Source organism: Helianthus annuus, chromosome 10 (assembly GCF_002127325.2).
Source record: "Helianthus annuus cultivar XRQ/B chromosome 10, HanXRQr2.0-SUNRISE, whole genome shotgun sequence".
In the NCBI taxonomy this organism is placed as follows: Eukaryota; Viridiplantae; Streptophyta; class Magnoliopsida; order Asterales; family Asteraceae; genus Helianthus; species Helianthus annuus.
In genome coordinates this window covers 82,846,198-82,866,822 of record NC_035442.2, presented here as the reverse complement: position 1 = coordinate 82,866,822, position 20,625 = coordinate 82,846,198, and the positions used below count along the sequence as shown (strand labels likewise).

The 20,625-nt window shown below is 39.1% G+C and overlaps 1 protein-coding gene across 3 annotated transcripts; it reads left to right on the top strand.

Moving 5' to 3' along the window:
* Positions 1–13,109: 13,109 nt before the first annotated feature.
* Positions 13,110–20,399, top strand: LOC110885293 (nucleolin 2). Of its 3 annotated transcripts, XM_022132973.2 has the most exons (11): positions 13,110–13,396; positions 13,755–13,811; positions 13,893–13,935; positions 14,015–14,094; positions 18,100–18,222; positions 18,334–18,473; positions 18,547–18,661; positions 18,886–18,977; positions 19,059–19,149; positions 19,303–19,394; positions 19,483–20,399. In XM_022132973.2, the coding sequence occupies exons 2-11, from the start codon at positions 13,791–13,793 to the stop codon at positions 20,207–20,209; spliced, it is 1,524 nt and encodes a 507-aa protein (XP_021988665.1). In that variant the 5' UTR covers positions 13,110–13,396; positions 13,755–13,790; the 3' UTR covers positions 20,210–20,399. The 3 variants fall into 3 exon arrangements, with proteins under 3 accessions (XP_021988665.1, XP_021988666.1, XP_035834815.1); XM_022132974.2 differs by lacking the exon at positions 13,110–13,396 and having other exon boundaries at positions 13,663–13,811; positions 18,550–18,661; XM_035978922.1 differs by lacking the exons at positions 13,110–13,396; positions 13,755–13,811; positions 13,893–13,935; positions 14,015–14,094 and adding an exon at positions 17,138–17,473.
* Positions 20,400–20,625: the final 226 nt, after the last annotated feature.

Sequence of the window (20,625 nt, the reverse complement as noted above, 5' to 3'; positions counted from 1 at the left end):
CCTTCTCCTTGATTGGCAGGAAGTGCGCAGACTTTGTTAGACGGTCTACTATTACCCAAATTGTATCATGACCATTGGGCGTCTTTGGCAATTTCGTTATGAAGTCCATGGAAATCTGTTCCCATTTCCATTTGGGTATTTTAGGTTGCTGTAGAAGACCTGAAGGCTTTTTGTACTCGGCTTTAACCTTGGCGCAAGTTAAACATTTGCCAACATATACTACAACATCGCCTTTCATCCTAGGCCACCAATAGAAATCCTTAAGATCTTGGTACATTTTATCCGCTCCTGGATGAATCGAGTATCGTGACTTGTGAGCCTCATCGAATATAACCTTTCTCAATCCTCCAAACAGAGGAACCCAAATTCGATTCATGAAACACAAGGTTCCTTCCCTGTTTGGTACCAACTGCTTCTCCATCCCACGGAGGTACTCATTCTCGATATTTCTTTCTTTGAGAGCTTCCTTCTGCGCGGCATGAATGCGCAACGAGAGGTCCGTCTGGGCAATCATTTCTAAAGCCCTAACCCTTATGGGCTTAATCCTTTCCTTCCGACTTAGGGCATCAGCGACTACATTCGCCTTTCCTGGGTGATACTTGATTTCACAGTCGTAATCGTTCAACAGCTCAACCCAACGTCTCTGTCTCATGTTAAGTTCCTTTTGATCAAAAATGTGCTGTAGACTCTTGTGATCAGTGAAGATTGTACATCTTGTTCCATACAGATAGTGTCGCCAGATCTTCAATGCGAACACCACAGCGCCTAACTCCAAGTCATGCGTGGTGTAGTTTTTCTCATGAACCTTCAGCTGGCGAGATGCATAAGCTATAACTTTCTGTCGCTGCATCAACACACAGCCTAAACCCTGACACGAGGCGTCACAATATACTACGAAGTCGTCCGTGCCTTCGGGTAGAGCTAAAATCGGTGCGTCACAAAGTTTGTTTTTCAACAATTGAAACGCTTCTTCTTGCTTGTCGCTCCAATCAAACTTCTTTTCTTTCTGTGTGAGTGCGGTCAGAGGTTGAGCGATTTTAGAAAAATCCTCAATGAACCTTCGATAATACCCAGCCAACCCTAAGAATTGCCGAATCTCGGTTGGCGTTTTCGGAGACTCCCAATTCTTGATCGCCTCGATCTTTGTGGGATCCACATGGATTCCATTTCCATTAACCACATGTCCAAGAAACTGGACTTCGCGTAACCAAAACTCACATTTCGAGAACTTAGCGTACAACTTCTCCGTTTTAAGTAGCTCTAAAATAGCTCTTAAGTGTTGCTCGTGTTCTTCCTTCGTCTTCGAGTAGATCAAAATATCATCAATTAATACAATTACGAACTTGTCGAAGTACGGCTTGCAGACTCCGTTCATCAAGTCCATGAAAACTGCTGGAGCGTTTGTCAACCCAAACGGCATAACCAGGAACTCGTAATGTCCATATCGAGTTCTAAAAGCAGTTTTGGGAATACTTTCCTCTTGTATTCTCAACTGGTGATAACCCGATCTTAGGTCGATCTTTGAGTAAAAACTCGAACCTTGTAGTTGATCGAACAGGTCATTGATCCTTGGCAAAGGATATCTGTTCTTGACAGTCAACTTGTTAAGCTCGCGGTAGTCTATACACATACGAAAACTACCATCCTTCTTCTTAACGAACAAAACTGGAGCTCCCCAAGGTGAGAAGCTTGGTATGATGAATCCTTTGTCTAACAACTCTTGGAGTTGTGTTGACAGCTCTTGCATCTCTGAAGGTGCAAGTCGGTAAGGTGCCTTAGCCACAGGCGCGGCGCCTGGAACTAAGTCAATGTGAAATTCGACTTGTCTTGGAGGCGGAAATCCTGGCAAGTCTTCTGGAAAGACTTCAGGAAATTCCTTTACGATTGGAATGTCTTCGATCTTTGGTTCAGCGTCTTCCTTATCAACGATATGTGCCAAGAAGGCAACGCATCCTTTCTTCAAACACTTCCTAGCTTTCAAGCAGCTAATGATTCTCAATGGCGTATCGCGCTTTTCTCCATGAACTACAATCGTCTCTCCATCGGCCATTTGGATGCAGATGGTCTTTTCGTGACAAACCACCTCGGCTTTGTTGCTAGACAGCCAATCCATCCCTATTACCACGTCGAAGCTTCCCAACTCGACTGGCAGTAGGTCTAGCGTAAATTCGTGTCCTCCTAGTTCTATTATGCATCCCCTGATGACTTCACCCATTTCAACTAGTTTCCCATTCGCCAATTCGACTGAGTACGGAACGTCTAACTTACTAGCAGTTAACCCAAGCATATTCTTAAATTCTAACGATACAAAGCTATAATCGGCACCAGTATCAAACAGAACAGACGCATAGCGTTGATTTATAGGGAACGTACCAGTGACAACATTCGGGTCCTGGCGTGCTTCCCTAGCTCCAATGTTGAATACCCTTCCACGAGCTTGGTTGAGCTTTGGGCATTCCTTTTTAAAGTGTCCGACTTCTCCGTAGTTGAAACATCCCGGTCCTAGCATGTTACCATTACCACCTTGAGCATCGTTTGCTCCCCGATTCCCAGTTTGGTTTCCAACATTTCCCCGATTACCATTTCCACCATTGTGGTTCCCATTTCCGTTTCCACCGCGATTGTTGTTACCAAAACCTCTATGACCATTGTTTTCACGACCAGCGCCTGGGCCAGCCCAGCAAGTATTCTTCGAATGGCCCTCCTTACCACAAGACTCGCATCTCCTCAACCTACACGGGCCCGAGTGATGGTACAGGCATATGTCACATTTGGGCAAAGCGCCCATGTAACCCTTCCCTTTGCTTTCGACACCAGTCTTGGCCCTGGCCGGTGTGTTTGATTCACCTCTCTTGCTCACGATGTTGGCTCCTTGCTTGAAGTTAGAAAACTTCCGTTTATTTTCTCCTGACGACTCCACATGAGTCTCTTTCTTTTTCTGATCATCATTCGAAAACTTGTTTAGCCTGATGGCTTCTTCAGTCAGTGATATGCTTAGGTCGATGGCTTCATTAATGGTTGCTGGTTTTTACGTTGTGACCATGCTCATAATCTGAGGTGCTAACCCCCAGATGAAACGTTCAATGTGCTTGAATTCGGGCGTGACCATGTACGGCACTACATGGGACAGATCATGAAACCTTTGAACATACTCAGTGATTTTTGGACCTTCCATCCTTAAGTTCCAAAATTCGGTTTCCAATTTCTGGATCTCAGCTCTGGAGCAATACTTTTTGCGCATCAGTTCTTTCAGTTCAGCCCAAGTCATGGCGTATGCTGCAGCCTCTCCTAAGGTTTGAACTTGGAGATTCCACCATGATAGGCCACCATCAGTAAAAAGCCCAGTGATGTATGTAACTTGTTGTCCCGGTGCACATTTGCTCATTCTTATTGTCGTCTCCGTCTTTTCAGTCCAATGGGTAAAAGCCACGGCACCTCCAGTGCCATCAAAGTTTTGCGGCTTGCAATCTAAGAATTGCTTGAAAGTACACCCGGTACAAGCAATGTCATTTACAGGAATTATTAGCAATCGCACAAGAATCGTCCAAATATAGTGTAATGTGTCTCCTATGACTTATTATTACCATTCGGAGGGTTGTTGTTGTTGTTGTTCGAGATGTTTCCGCTTGTCTCTCCTTGAGAAGCAGCATATTGCGCAATAGCGGCAGCGATGATCCCCTGCAATTCCGCCTGAGTAGTCGGCATCCGTGCTTCGCGTCGTGGAGGCTTTTTCTAGAGGATGTTTCATATTGGTCAGGTCATAGCAAGTATAATAATCATACGTATATATAGTAACATTCATCATCCAGATAACATCTCATGCCATAATCATAAAAACAAATAACTTTAACAAAGCATGTAATGAGAATACTGCGACTGAGCTTTCATATAATTAAAACCACAATACAATGTTCGTAAGTTTTCCCAAAAAGTATCGTGCAATCCAAAAGAGACTAAGGGTCACCATGCCCTCGTCTGAACTGTCTAGACAATACAACAAGCAAAATCAAATATCGAAAGTCATCATGTCAAAAGTGGTCTTCAAAAATGCTGTAATGTCTGGCTCGATCGCTGTCTTCTCGTCAAAAGTAGTCAATACCTGCAATAAATCAAAAGTGGCTATGCTGATGGCGACGGAGGAGGGGGAAAGCGAGAGAAAAGTAACCGGCGCAAATGTACCAAGTCCTCCTCAAGGGCATAGGCGAAACGCAACACGTAAGCAACCTGCTGGTCGAGAGGAAGGAAACGAATATCTGAATCATGGGATGATGAAAAAGGAGTGTGAGGTGCTGTAAACGGGGTCTGACAGGGGCATGGGGGATGTGGAGCTCTCCCCAACTCCTGGACATATCATCTCAGGGCGTCCTGCTGTAACTGTAGTGACGTGAGCGTGTCCTCTATAGAGTACCCGACATGAAACGGGTGATAAGGGTCGGATACTGGCATAAAATGGGGTGATGACCATAGAAATGGCTTGCCCATCGGAGCTGAAACTGGATGAGTAGTGGGTGGGGTAAATGTAACCGGTACAGCAAGGGCATCGTCAGCAGGAATCTTAATCATAGGAACAACGGGGTCAACAACTGGGATAACAGCAAGCGGAACATCGTCCTCCATCGGGGCCCCGCCATCTTGGTCTCCCTCCGGGGGACCCTCGATGAGTAGATCGATGTCGCCATCGGGTAACGCGTCAAGAGGCTGTTCCTCAAAGGGAACTGCAGCAAATGGGAGGGGGCAGGGATTGGAACAAGGGGTAGGTCCTCTCCTGGTGGGCCATCAGCTAGGGGTACGCCGTCTCCGAAGATCGGTAGGGCAAACGGCTGGAAATCGTCTTCATCGGTGCTTGTGGTGTGTGAGGTGTAAACTCCCGAGTCTGTGGCCATCTCGTCATTAGAGGTAAAGGCCATCGGGTCGCTCGTGTTGGATACTCCACTACCAGAAGATGCCATGGTGTCTGTAACACAACCACAACATATGCACATAAATCAGGTAAGCATGTAAACAAGTAGCAATGAAATCATGTATGCATCCTAGTCTTTCCAGACTATCCCACCCAGCCTCTCAGACTGAACTCCTTAGCCTCTCAGACTATCCTGGTCTCTAAGACTAACCTCCCAGTCTCTAAGACTCAAATTTCCTAGTCTCTCAGACTACATCCCTGGTCTCTAAGACCAAGCCTTTCCCAGTCTCTAAGACTCAAATTTTCCCCAGCCTCTAAGGCTGAACCCCCTCAGTCTCTAAGACCTAATTATAGCCTTTGAAATATGTATTCGTGCCCCTTTTTGCTTGTAAAAAATGTTTGTGCCCTGGATCTGGACTTTTAATGTATGCAAATGTAAAAATGTTTGAAAACATTTTCGTGAGAGCCCTAGTGATCATAGTCTAGACTCGAGAAGGAATCCTAGTTCGCTATGATCGAGGCTCTGATACCAAGCTGTCACACCTTGGCTTTTGCGGAAGCGTGGGTTTATTTGGTGTGACTTCTTAATACCATAGCGACAATCACAACAATGCTATATGATAAAAACGTAAGATGTTCATCCATTAAAACAATTTAGAAATGCATAACATATTGTCTTAAAAACATCAACCACAAAATGCATTACAAATCATTACTTGTTTAAAACGAGTTCGTAAGACTCAACGAAAGACTACCAACAAAACAAGGATACGAGACATGCAACTCGTCCAGGAAGGAGTTGCACTTCCCAAACCCTACAACTCTGGATGACATCCTTATTAAGTACGCAGCTTGTCTAACATGCAACACTTGCCAGATCTAATTAATTCCCTGAAATACATGTAGTTTAAAAATATCAACTAAAAGTTGAGCGAGTTCATGTGTATGTGAGTCTGTATAAACCTTTGTAATGCGTCTGTATGTATGAAAACCCTGGTATGTAGCAATTAAGGAAAAATAATAAAGAGATCACCAATGGGTTGCAAATCCATTGATATGTGTGAAACGGTGCAGGAAGTACTCAAACCTAGCAAATTTGTACCGGGCCTCCGGCTGTAAGACACAGTCACCTCTATGGGCCGCCCGGCCTCATGGGTGTGGGCTCGCTACACCCAAATAGATCTATCACTCATGTCCCTCGGTCCTACGACGAGGATTAATGGCCTTAAGTGTTGTACCCACCTTTCACATGATCTAAGCGTCTAAACAAAAACCCTCCTTAAGCTAACCATACCATTTATCAAAGCGTCTGTAAATGTAACATGTATTTCACCCCCGAAGTATAAAACTGAAAACAGTTAAAAAGAAAGGGGGGCATGAACTCACAGTAGTGCGTCTTGAATCGAATCTCAAACTCTGTCCGCTACACGACAACCTACAACGTACTAATGTCTATTAGACGATCGGGTCGTGCCTTGGCTTAGAGTTTAGTATTTTGTATCACGTTTCTTATATTCTTTCATGCGATAATTGTTTGTCAAAATAGTTAATATTTTAACTTAGTCATGTGTCATGTTGGGATATTTGTTCGTTTAATGTTCTAGTAAACTTATGTCTAGTAAATATTTACTAAGTGTTGGTTTTTCGGAAAATTTCGCCATGGTCTCCTTTGTAAACGGAGGTATCCATGCTTAGCATATCATTTTCTTTTACATATATCCCGTAGATCATTCTCAATAATCAAACCGACATTTAGACATGCAAAGCATTACTTACTTTATTTCAGCTTCATTACCCAAAACTGGACTGTTTTCGAGGATTTTTATAAAATAGTTAACCTTTTCCAAAAATTCCCAAATTTTTACAGAATGACTCACACGATCCAAATTTTATTATGTAAAAATATCGGAATCCAGTTCCTTACGAATATTTTATAAAAATTCATTTACCCAACTGCAATCAGATTTGTTACTTTCTGATTACAGTTTACTGAATAATTCACTAAAAATTATTTGTAAGTCTGATCGACGAAATTCCATTTGAAGGATCATCGTGACAATGGTGACCATCTATTGTAAAAATTCCATGAGTTGATTCTACTCCGGTTTCAAGTTATGACTCCGAATACAACACACTTTTTCTGCAGTAAAAACACTTAAGCTGCTGTCCAAAAACAGTCCTTTAAAAATAGTAAACGACCTCAAAAAATTACGATTCCAGTGCCATTTGCTCGGTTATTCCAAAATGCATATTTTAGGCTTCAGAAAATCAGTTTTTCGGTTTAAAACGGTCCAGTTACAGCCTGTTGAAGTTGGCTGGAAATACCAATCAGCATGCTTTTTACAATGTAAAAGTTACTAAAAACGCATCAACAAGGGTCCTAACCATGGTTTATCGATGATTTAATGATCAAACCTCATGCATGCTTTAACCAACCCTAATCCAACCTGATTTCAACTTCATACAAACTTTTTTATGTAGGGTTTCCATGTAAGGTTCCATGTTCATCTTTTTAGTGTACTAGTTCTTGTGATTTTAACAAATAAGCGTCATACTTCACATTTTGACTATAAATAAGATGGAACAAGGTGTAGAGACTTACTACTAGCACAAGGCTAGGGTAGAAATCTAGTGAAGATGATGGTGAGAAAAAGTGTGGTGAAAAGACTAGAACAAGCTCTCTTGACGTTCCTTCAATCTTGCAACTTCCTTGAATCCTCTTGAAGCTTGAATGGACTTGAATGTTGGAGAAGATGAAGATGATTAAGTGGTAGTGATGCTGAATTCGGTTATGGGGGAGCCGAATGGGGGAGAGAGGGTGAGTTAGGAGTGGGGTTTTAATGTAAGGATAAGATTTCTTGGAATCCATGAGCCACCCTAACCTAGTGTTATAATTACCTAGATCTTTGGCCAACCAAATTTTTAGAGAATAAAAATAAATCTAAACAAAATATTTGGTGATCATTTGGCTGAAAATTCGGTTGTGGGGGGGGGGGGGGTAAATTGTAAAATTTTGGTGATTAGTGGGTAAATTATTAGGAGGTTAAGGGTACTTTCTAGAATAGTGGGTGCATGTCATGTTTCTATAGCGTGTGGGGATCTTTGTGACCGTAAATAATTAAGAATGATAAAATAATATTTCTGACAAAATTTTGGTGTCCCTGGTAATGTCTGGTTGTTCGGTTACGTATCGTTCCGTTAAAGCGTTTAGTTGCACCGCATAGTGTCTTTTATGCATCTTTTTGTAACGAAATTAATTCCAACACTTAGGAAAGAGTTCAGAACCATTTCGTCAATTCTCTGTATAACACGGGTGTGTTAAGAGCTGAATTGTTACTGAAAAAGTAGAATTCTGTACTTAAAATGAGTTTTAGGCACTTTCCGGCACTCAAACTATCACCTAGTGACACAGTCTTATGGTCCTCACTTCCCTACACTCCCTACTGGTGTAGTACTTTATCCCTGACTCATACTGGCCTCAATATAGTGTCTGTCTATGTGCTGGCATTGTCAGCATGTGTCTGAGTTATCCGCTCACTGTGCTAGCTGTGCTTTGTGCATCAGGTTTGTCACTAAGAGTCTGTATGAATAAATGAAGTGACTGTATGTAAAGGATGCACATGTGTGTATGTAACATAATCAGTAAGCAGTTTAATGTGTCAGTTGTAATCAAGCACAGTCATTAAGCACATAATTAGAGTTAATTAATTTGCACAGTACTTGTAATTGTGTGGGTTGTCACAATCATACGACAAATCATACAGTCAGTAATCATTGATACACCCAAGGCTAATACATGTATTCATTTAACAATCAATCCAGTGATGATCATGGTGTACAAATATCAATTCAAACCTAATCGGTGACATCACAACTGCATTCATAACATTGGGTTTAGTCTAAATGATTCAAGACAGAACATTAAGCCCTATGTATTAACCAATTAAATCATTCAACAATCCAAACTCGACATACAATCCGCAACCTATAAATCTATATCCTAACAACAACAATTCATCATTAAAACATGAGCATAAGCATTACTTCAGCAATCAATCCAACTGATTTCAATGAAACAATTTACAATGATCTCAATCCATTAATCAATAAAAGTTAATCACTAGTGGGCCGGCGAAACACTCGTTTCGTCGGAGTGCTTGTGACGAAACAACCTTATTTCGTCGATATAGGGTATGGCGAAACACTTGTTTCGTCGAGCTTGTACAAGGTGAATAGGTTTTAAGTTTTATCAAACAGGTTACAAGAAAGATCATCAAATACTTTAATCACATTAACATAACCAACAAACATCCCAACATATAGTCCAATGTGTATAATTACAAGGCAACAAGCAAACAACTAAACAGTTAACGTGCAATTAATGCGAATATGGAAATCTTGGAAACTCGAGTTGTCACATTATCCCCAACTTGAAAGAAATTTCGTCCCGAAATTTAGCATGCGGTTACTGAGGAAACTAGTTAAGTTGTGCAGTTTACTTGTTTTCCTGGGGTGTCACAATTCCTTTACTTGGAGTTTTCAAAAATTAGGGAAACCTTGGTAAATGTTTTTAGACACATTTTTAGGGAATAAGTTTCTCAAAAACTTATATTTTTCTAAGTGTTAAGATTTTATAGAAATTTTGACGGAGTTTCCCCTAAAAATGGAGGTTTCTCATGTTTTCAAAACATGTGTTTATTTTCTTTTAAAATCATCATCAACTCCAACAATTAGTCTTTACACAATTTCTACATCACCAAGAGCAAAAATATACACGTTACGCACTAATCATGAACTTGATATATCCTGAAGGACCTTGTTCGAAGCAGCTGCCTTCGTTCGAAGGTGCTATTTTGTGCAACCTTTTCCTCGTTTCGCGTGTAAGGTGCTCGTTTAATGCGTTTTGTTGCCTTAGTTAGTATTGGTACTTTAAGTATTTTGGCGTAACATCGTGTTTCGACTCGCGTTGCGTTTTTAGGTGATAAATCGAGTTGTGCAAGAAGCGTTGAGTTTTCGTCGCGATAGCGTTTGCGAGTAACAATATACATAATAAGCACACACAAGTAAAACACATAAGAACACACAACATAACATTACTACTACTAATAACAGCGTTTTCGATTCAGCATGTTAGTCATGATAAGCGTATGCGGGGGCGTATGGTAACCAAACAAACACACTCGGCAATTTAAATAACATAATTCTCTGTAATTCGTGTTGCGTAAGCGTTGCGAATATAAAGCGTTTAAACGTGTAGCGGTGCGGTGTGATGAAAATGTATTTAGTATAACATAACCCTTTATTTATATCGAATCTCGGAATACAAGACGATTACAATCGAAGTAAAAGCAATCGGGTAACGATCCGAAAAGTCGGGTTGTTACACGTATGGGGTACCTAGTGACCAGATTCTTGACAGCCAACAGTTTTGACTGCCTTGAAGCCCAAGAACTCAATTTTCCTTGTTTCTTCCTGCATTTGACAAGTGTTAGGACCCCTAGACTGATCATGCCACCTCCTTGGATACTTGTAATCATCTTATGGCCTTTAAACAACTATAAATAGCAAGTTCTTTTCCTTAAATTCCTTGCTCATTCCTACATTCTCTTCTCCTACATCATTAGAGTTGTTTCCAGCATTTGAGACCTCCTATCTGAGTCCTAAGTGTTTCTCAAACACAAGTAAGTACTCATCCTTAGTCTATTTCATCTATTTAGTCATTTTTTAGCTAAAAGTCAAACAGTTTGACTTTCTGTTTGACTTTCGGTTCTGACCTTAATTGGTCAAGTCAGAGTTCAATTGAACTTTGCACGTGATCGTAATCACGAAAGTTATAACCCCTTGCGATTGCACCTTCTGATTACCACGTTTACCAGTCGAAGTTGTGACACCCGACTATTTTGAGTCCGTACCGTACTAGAGCGACATATTTATGAATAAATAAAGGCGATATTTTATTAAATGTGGTGTTATTATGTGGTATTTGTTGAGTTGGAAAATCTAAACTTTGTTAAAAATTATGTTGGCAATAATAAGATGAACGCCTATCGCGTAACGAGTAAAATGCGAAACGAACGTCGGTGACCACCCGAATAATGTTAAAATACTAAAAATATTCCGTTATGATTAAAATCCTATTTTTAATCATATCGTAAAGAAAAATTAATTAAAACGCTTAAAAATGCTATTTTTCGAGTTTAAGTGTATACTGCGTAATACTGCGCGTATACTGCAAAATACAGACAACGCAGCTAGTCTAGGCAAATAAAATATTATTCAGTAATATTATGGCGAGTTAATTATTATAGAACGATAAAAATAATTTTTACGCCTTAAAACACAATTTAAACGCGAGATAAAATTCCTGGTAGTCAGTTAATTACCTGTATTTAACACTATATATTATATACACATGTATGTAGGCGAAATTGTGTGTGTGTATATGGACAAGTGGCGGCAAAGTGAGTTCTCCAAGACCACTAATCTCTCATGCAATCATGTTTTTCAAACACATGGCACACATGCAAAAAGAATCTTGACAACAATTTTGCAATTCCTCTTGCACTAAAACCGTATGCCATGAACATTCCTTCCATTTTCTTTTCTTTCAACCTTCTTTGAAAATCAAATGTGATTCCAAGTTCCATCAAAATTATTTTTACTGAATTTTAAAGTCTATACAAGGAGTTTTCTAAAACTATGGAGCATCTACATTCAAGAAGTACCATCCAAAATCATCTTATGTTCGAAAAAGGTATAAATTGTAACACCCCAATCGCGTAATATATAACAACACGCGGCGTAAACATTGGCGAGTCACGTTACAAATTGTTTCACAACACATGGTACATAAAGTTTTTGTTTTATTGAGTTAATTGTTTACATTGTCTTGTAGATTGTAAATAATATACAACAATTGTCTTGCAGGTTTTAAAGTCACTAAGGCCTAAATTCGCCCTATGTGAAGCATGCTCAAAGTCAAACATAAGCTCCTGAAACATATGTGAAAATAAAACGTCAGCATAAAAATGCCTGTGAGTAACATAGGATTTGTGATGAATATTTATGGCTTTGATTGTTACAGAAATGTTTGAGTTTTTCAAAAGTAACCATGAATCATTATAAAAGTGTTGTCTTTTATGAAATCATATGAAAATCAAATGATTTAAAAGAAGTAATGCAAGGTTAACTTAATAACCAAAATATGTCATGTCTTGTACAAACTGTGTCATGTCTCGTATAAAATGTGTCATGTCTTATATAAAATGTGTCATTTCTAAAACAATGTCATGCGTAAACAAAATGTCATGTGTAGAACAATGTCTTGTGTAAACCAAATTGTTATGTATAAACCAATGTCTTGTATGGTAAACAAAAAGGTCTTTGCTTAAATCATAGGAAATATTGTCTTGTATAACCAAAATGTCCTGTATAAAACAATGTTTTTGAATGAACAAGAGTATTGTTTAATTGCATCGGTATAGGGGTGATTATTAGGTCCTAGAAGTGTGGGACTGACGCATCAAATATACGCAATGGTCTATGGTAGCGAACTGAGATTTATTTGGGTTAGTTTATATTAGGTTTGAGCCTTTATAGGCCATTTGAGACATACCTAAGGCCATGTGGACCAGGCAAGCCCATGGGGAGCCCATGAGGGGCATGGGCTTACCCTAGGTATATAAACAACTTTATGTCATTTCTAGGGTAAGCCTTTAGAGAAGACCTTAGAGGAAGCCTCCATGAGATAGAGAGAGAGAAAAACTTAGAGAGAGAGAGGTGAAGAACTTGTATCAGACGGTTTTGCTATTTGATAGTAATAGAATTGTATGCAAGTTTGAAGTGATTCGTGTGTTATTCTCGTTCATCTCGATCTTCTTATTTTCCGGTTTTCTTGAATCTCATCATGTTTGGATTCCGCACATCCTTGGTGATTGTTTGATATCGTTGGTACATCCGTTTTCAGGACTTACAAATGTCCTTCATAATTTGGTCCAGGACATCAAAACACAATTGCTCAGTATTCACATTATCAACGTAAGTTATCTTACCATTGTTGTACTCCCTTCCTGGATAATCCAAAAATTCACCACCATGAGAAACCTTGAGGGTACATAAATTTGGTTGATTTGCTGTAACGAAAAACAAACACGTTATCAGTGAATTTGAAATCTATAACCCACTCAATTTTTGGAATTCAACAATCAAACACTTACCATATAGGTCTTCAGGATCGCATACACGTCCCTTGCACGGATTTGCCAATACATACATGACATCTCGAGGGTCTCAATTGTTTTTTCTTATAAATCAGCCATATAAAGGATGAAATTACTATTTTACCCTCACCACTGACGGTCAAACATAGTCAAATCAACAGAAGTTGGGTCGAGGGATTCGTATGGCAGCACTTTTCATCTTACGAGGTCTCAAGAAGAAAAAAAATCTTTTGGGAGCTCAACATGCTTTCAGCTGGAAAGTTCTGGGACGCAAATTGTATTCAACTCAACTTTATTATTATTATTATTATTTTTTTCACAAAGATGGTGTTTGGGGTTCTTTTTTTTTAGGAAAAAAGAACTTTTGAAGGGAAAAAAGGACTTTTGAGGGTGTTTGGCTTTCCTTTTTGAAGGCAAAAGTCCTTTGCAAAAGCTAGAAGTCAGGTTTTTCTGACTTATTTTTTCCAAAAGGACTTTTGGAAAAGTTGAAAATAAGTTAAGCCAAACATACCCAAAGTCTTATTCAGGCTTTTGTAGTTCATATTTTTCACAAAGTCTTAATTTTGAGATTAAAAAAAAAGCAATAATAAATTTCTAACCCTGGCTGCCTTGTTGTTCTTCTTCTTCTTCTTCAGGTCGAGAACCCCAGAATAAACTTTTTGGTGCATCGAATGGCTGAATCACGCCTACAAGTACAGTCCCTTTTTATGTTGTATATCTATTTATGTGATTTGTATGTAGTTGTCATTGCTCTACTTGATTTTCAATGTCAGGTCGATTCAGATCTTGCTCCACCCACCAATCCAATAAACAATGGTACCTTCTTGATTGCTTTTATTCAGTTTCATTGATGATTTTCTGTAAATTAGTTTGCTATGTTTGGATATCTATGTAGGCAAGAGAGGTGCAGAGGAGGTCGTTGAGCCTCAAGTTGTGGGTAACAAGAAGCATAAGAAAACGGAGGGACAGAACGAGGTTTGTTTTTTTGATGATTGATTTGTCCTCCTCAATGTTTTGTAATGCAGTGGAGCCACTGTTAAGTAGTAGGATTAAATGCTTCTTTGATGATAAGTTAGTTATTTACAATGACATCTTCCTTCGTTATTAACTTCAAGCTGATGGATTGTCTTGCCCTTAGTAAGCTATGTGCCAAGTAGTATTGTACATTTGATAATGACTACTCTCACCTTGCAGCTGAAATTATCTTTTCATCAGGCAAAAAAAAAGAACATTTCAAAACCATGGAGAAGCTTAATTGAAAACCTTTTGATAAGGCTGTCAAGCTAAGACTTGAGAGGCAAATGAGTTTCGATTGTTTTTAGAATAGATGCTTCTACAATTCCATATAGCATATGTCCCCTTTGACAAAAAGATAAGCAATATCCAGGTTGCTACATCCCAGTTCTAATGCCATTTTACAAGTTATAATCTAGACTTTAACAATCAAACTTACACATTAAAATCCCACTCATTTAGCTTCAGGGTTTAGCTTTTAAGGTTTAGTTATAGGGTTTAGCTTTTCAAGGTTTTGCTTTTATGGTTTAGCCTTTAGTGTTTAGATTTAGAGTTTAGCTTTAGAGCTTAGGTCTTAGGGTTCGACGAGCCGGCTCCAACGCTGTTGGAATGAGCTCAATCAGAATTCGTTTAAGCTAGATATCAAGTCCGTAAAACATTTCTCAAAATTGTTAGGCAAAACCAACTTTTTAGGGGAACTTGCCCCATATATACCATATATAGTTTACATAATAAGCATAACACATTCTTTCACATAGGCCTTATTACATGACATGGAAGCAGTTCAAGAACTTTTATGGATAATAATTTGTACATTGTTTTAGTAAGGAAGTGGAAATGAAACATAAATGCTAGCTACAAGAAGATCAAAATCTTAAGCTTGTCTACCTAAGCTACTTGCAAGATATATAAGTTAGGGGGTACTAATGAATTGTATAAAAATGTTGGAGATGTGGAAAAAATGTGAATGGTAAATCGTGTCAAACCCAAAGTTTTGTGTACCTTACTTTATTTGATTTTTAGAATCATGGTATTGATCTTTTTATTCCCATTTTTGTTTCAACATATTCGTGTGTTATGTACATAGTTATTAAAGCGAGCGCCCAGGCGCGCCTAGGCGCAAATAAAGCCCCGGGCCCAACAAATCGCCCTGAGTGCGCCTCGCGGCTTTAATAACTATTCTTCATGTTAGTTCATGTCATAGTTATTAAAGCAGCGCCCAGGCGCGCCTAGGCGCAAATAAAGCCCTGGGCCCAACAAATCGCCCTGAGTGCGCCTCGCGCCTTTAATAACTATAGTTATATATAGTTGTATACAAGTGTGTGTATAGGTTAGGAGTTGGCTACAAAGTTTAAAGTCTTAAAAGGTATGAGAAGCCATAGGTGTGTGACATGTGTCAATTGTTAATCATTAGGGTAAAGGGTATGGGAGTAAATTGGAGAATTCCTTCAAAATAAAACACCAAATACCCATTAAAAACACTATACTAGCTATAAATAAAACACCGCTATAATGGATTAAAAACACCATATATTTGCTACAAATTAATCACCATTTAAAAAAAACCAAAAACATCATGGACTAAAAAGACCTAGTTGAAACGTAATTTTTTTATATAAGTAAATAGGGACAAGCATTTGGTAACCGGTACCGGTATCAAATTTCCCGTATCGAATTATTTTATTTTTAGGTACCAATTTGGTACCCACTTTTCTAGCATTTTCAGTACTGGTACTTACAGTTCGGTACCGATACGGTATCGGGATTTTATCGGTTTTTACCTTCAAATACTAGTGTTGTACCGGTACCATACCGTATTGAACATATTCGGTACCGGTACCGAGCTCATCTCTAATAGGGATGAGCATTTGGTACCGGTACCGAACTGGTACCGTACCGGTACCGTTATCGAATTATTTTCGTGATTCGGTACCCACTTTTTAGCGTTTCCGGTACCGGTACGTTATGGTACTAATATTTTATTGATTTTTACCTTATAACACCGGTGCCTTACCCCTACCATACTGTCTCGAACATTTTACCCCTACCATACCGTATCGAACATTTTCAGTACCGATAACCAATTTTGGCGATTTTCGGTACCGGTACTTTCGCTACCTGTACCAGTACCTAGCTCATCCCTATATGCATATAGCAGTATAGTACTCATATTAAAGATAGAAAACGCTTATTATTATGGTGTATGTTTTTTGAAAAACATATTAAAGATAAAAAACACTCATTATTATGGTGTATTTTTTTGAAAAAAAAAATTATTGTAAAAATGTATATGACTTTTATAAAAGACTCCGTAGGGTCCTGAATTTACAACATGCTGAATTTACCTTCATACCCTTAATTAATCAACTAATCTAATTAAAACACATATTACAGTTTTGCAAATCCTTTAATCTCATCCACTAATTACCCTAATCTAATGGCTTATGGCTATGATCACTTCTTACACTTTTTAGGAAAAACACACTTTGTAGCCTAACCTCACCCTATTATCTATACTATATTATAATGCATATAAGGAGGACAAGAAAGTAATTACAAGTATTAAAACACAAGGTACAACCCTTTAAAGCATTTAAATCCTCAAAATCTTTTGGAATTCTTGCATATTCTCATCCCACATCGGATGAAAAAGAAATTTTGGATAAAAGAAATGGCTATAAAAAAGCCCCTTGCTTTCCCAAAGAATTCATCCATTCCATTGTTTCTTTGTCCCACATTGATGAAGAAACAAAAGTGGAGGGATCACCTACTCTATAAAAGCAAGGTAAGCCTTTGCAACAGGTAATGAATTGTGTAACTTACATACACTTAGAAGATAAACTCTACATATGGGAAAGGCATGGCAACTTGAATTAAGCACCTACTCTAATTCAACTTGTACTTGTTCATTTCCCAGCCCGAATTCATGTACTTACACAACAACTGTTTCATAACAAAAATGCCCGTTCCTTCAAATCTGAAACTTGTCAATTATCTAAACGGACTTGTGTTCCCTTGCCCCAACAAAATGGTGTTCCTTTAATCAACAAACTATTCCAGATAGATAAATACCTGATTCTGGTCGTTGAGGAGCTTCCAGATCTGCTGGTCATGTCCTTTTACCTTTCAAGCTTTGATGAATGATACATTCTTTGCAGCAGCACCTGGGAATGGGATAGTCTCCTAAATAAGGCCCAACATCCCTTGCCAATCAACTGGTTATTAGCAATAAGAACTTCCATCAAATATTTTGCATAGTAGTTAAAGGACTCACATGTCGCCAAAAAAACGTCATGGCTGTTCTAGGCCACCCCACGCACTCACTGAACTCACCAAAAAGGTAGGTTTGCCTACTTCTGCAACGCTTTATCTGATCAAATTGACTTATGAAAAAGAAGTACTCACCATTAAGCATTGGCGTCCATACTTGTTCAAACTACAACAAATTTGGATAGTAGAATTGTTGGAATATCAGCTCACTGTGCCAATGGTATCTGACGGCATTGATTCTGATTTTCTGCTACACAAAAATAATTACACTTAATTTAATTAGTTGGAATTATTCCATAAGGATGTTTGGTAATCCCTTTCAAGTTCCAACTCCACATGTATTTCTAAGATCTTTCAAAAAATTGTTGGTTGGGAACATCTAAAACTTGTTGTTCACTTTCAGTGGTACAAATCTTCAACACTTGTGCCGGGCAGTCTTTTGATATATCTGTTATGGGATTACCAAGGTCTAAGTGTATCGATACATAGCTTGTATAAGCTTTAAGTGACGTTGCATGTTATTAAAGGATTGGACAATTTTCATTTCCTCTCACTAGTTGAATGATCATGGTTAAGATTTTGGTGGATATGGTTAAAATCCATGATATGATTGAGTAATTTTATTTGCTTCTGAGTAATTGAATTTTAATGGTGGTAAAAGCTGAACTTCCTGATGATGATGATGATGTTTGGTAGGTTGAAAGACCTCCAGCAACTACACAAGATGATGCCAAAAGAGTTAGTATCTCTAATGAGTACAAGGAAAAAGACAAAGATGATTGTTCTACACAGGACCGCCAAATCCCAAATAGAAGAAATGTAAGTCTAGGAGCCTTTTAGACAGCAGTGAGCATGCATGCATCACTACTCTATCTCTCAACCGTAGTCATCAAATTATTGTTGGATATCCTCTCAAAACATTTTATGCAGGCTCTCAAACAGAAAAGTGAGTTGTTACTTGATCATCCGACAAGGCTTGATTTGGCAACAGAACACAATCCTACTCGTGACACGGGATCAAAAACTTTGTTTCTTGGCAATTTAAGTTTTTTAATTGAAGAAGACGATGTGTAAGCACTTCTTTTGCAACTACTCAGGTTTTGTAACTCATTTTGTTGTTTGACTAGTTGTTTGACCATATAGAAGGGATTTCTTCAAAAATGTTGGCGAAATTGCTGACATCCGATTTGCCATTAAAGATGACCGATTCTTGGGCTATGGCCACATTGAGTTCGCCACTGCTGAAGCAGCTCAAGAGGTATTAATTGCACCATTTGGGTCAAATTATACACTTTTAATTCAAAATTAGTGTCACATTATATGATTACAATTAAGTGTCTGTTAAAAGGGATTTAGAAAGCTTTTATGCTCTTTGGGAGGCTTTTGACCCTATATAGTAAAGTAAATGGGCCCACCTTTAATATGGCTGGTCAATAATTTTTTTAAATTCATAGGTCCATCTTTTTCCTCGATTATATCCAGGCTCTCAAACTAAACAAGGAGGTTCTACTAGGTCGGCGAGTTGCACTTGAGTATACAAGGCGACAACGAGGTGCGTACACACCGGGTAACAGGTATCATGCCTGGCAATTTGTATATTACGAGTCTAACAATGATATGTGTTAACTAATTACATATCTTTTTACTGAATGTAGCATGGACAAGTCTAACCAAAGGGGTGGTGGTCATGCTCAAGCAAAAACGGTATATGTTCGAGGATTTGAATCTAGGGACGGTTTTGACAATGTACGTTTATGTAAATATGAAATCTTGCAAACATATACATTCCAATACTTATATTCAGCATCAATCATTTATATCTTTAGATGATTACAATCTAGTTTTTTGAATTAAAAAAGGTCTCTCTCATCTGTTTTACATAACAAGTATCTGTTGCAGATTCAGAGTAGACTTGAAAAGCATTTTGACAAGTGTGGAGAGATTTCACGTGTGTACATACAGAAAGATCACGTGTCTGGGGCTCCTACAGGGTTTGTATTCTGAAATTGGTTTTTGATGGTTGATAAGCTAAATAGATCCCAGGGTCAAAAGGAATTTTGAATTAACTTGTTTGTGCAGAGTTGCTTTTATTGAGTTTACAGACAGGAATGGGTTCTGTCAAGCTTTGGGGCTTGATGGATCTGAAGTTGGAGGCAGCAGGCTAACTGTAGAAGAAGCCAAAAAGCAAAGAGGCGATGGCTGGAGTGGCATCTATGTTAGAGAAAGTGGGTGTGGTGGTGGTCGGAGTGCCTCTGCTGGCAACTATGATAGAGAAACTGGGTCTCGTGGTGGCTCTGCTGGCAGCCATGTTAGGGAAAGTGGGTCTGGTGGTGGTCGGAATGGCTCTCATGGTGGTTGGAGTGGCTCTGCTGGTAGCTATGCTAGTGATAGTGGGTCTGTTGGTGGCTGGAGTGGCTCTGGTGGTGGATGGAGTGGCTGTGCTGGCAGCTATGGTCGAGAAAGTGTGTCTGGGGGGAGCTATGGTCGAGAAAGTGGGTCTGGTGGCAACTATGGTCGAGAACGTGGGTCTCGTGGTGGCTGGTGGCGTAGAGAAAGTGGCTATGGTAGCAGATTGTGTATGGAAAGTGGTTATGGCAGCGTCTCACATACCGAAAGTGGCTCTGGTGGCGGTTGGCGTAGGGAGAGTGGCTATGGTCGTGGTGGACGGGGATGGGAAAGTGGAAATGGTTATGGTGGCTGGGGTCGAGGAAGCAGCAGCAGGTCTAATGATTGTGGGTTTAGCAGTAGCGGTGGCGGTAGAGTTAGCAGCCACCGAGTGGGCAGCAGAAGAGGTGGCCTGCCATGAACAAGCAGTTAAGTTTTCCTCAATTTTCTTCATCATGGCAAAGGCTCCATAATATCTCCGGTGGGTATTACTTTTTTTTTTTTTTTGTTTAAGTTGCTACTATCATCTGCATGTATGACTGCAAACAAATTCAACCTTTTCATGATGCATATCTTTTCATATAATTTGATTCTCTTGTTTTTTTGTGGTTTCCCACTCTCAAACCTCAAGTGAATTATTGTTGATTCCATAGAAACATACAAATCACACATTTGCAACCCTTGTAATATATTATCGATATAGTTCAATATGTCCTTTAAAAGACGTCTTGTAGCCTGGCTTTGAGAAAAAAACTCGTGATCTGTAAGAACCTTTGAGACCTGTGAATGTCTATTTTAATATACTTTGTGTGGGTATGACAAACATGCAAAGGAATA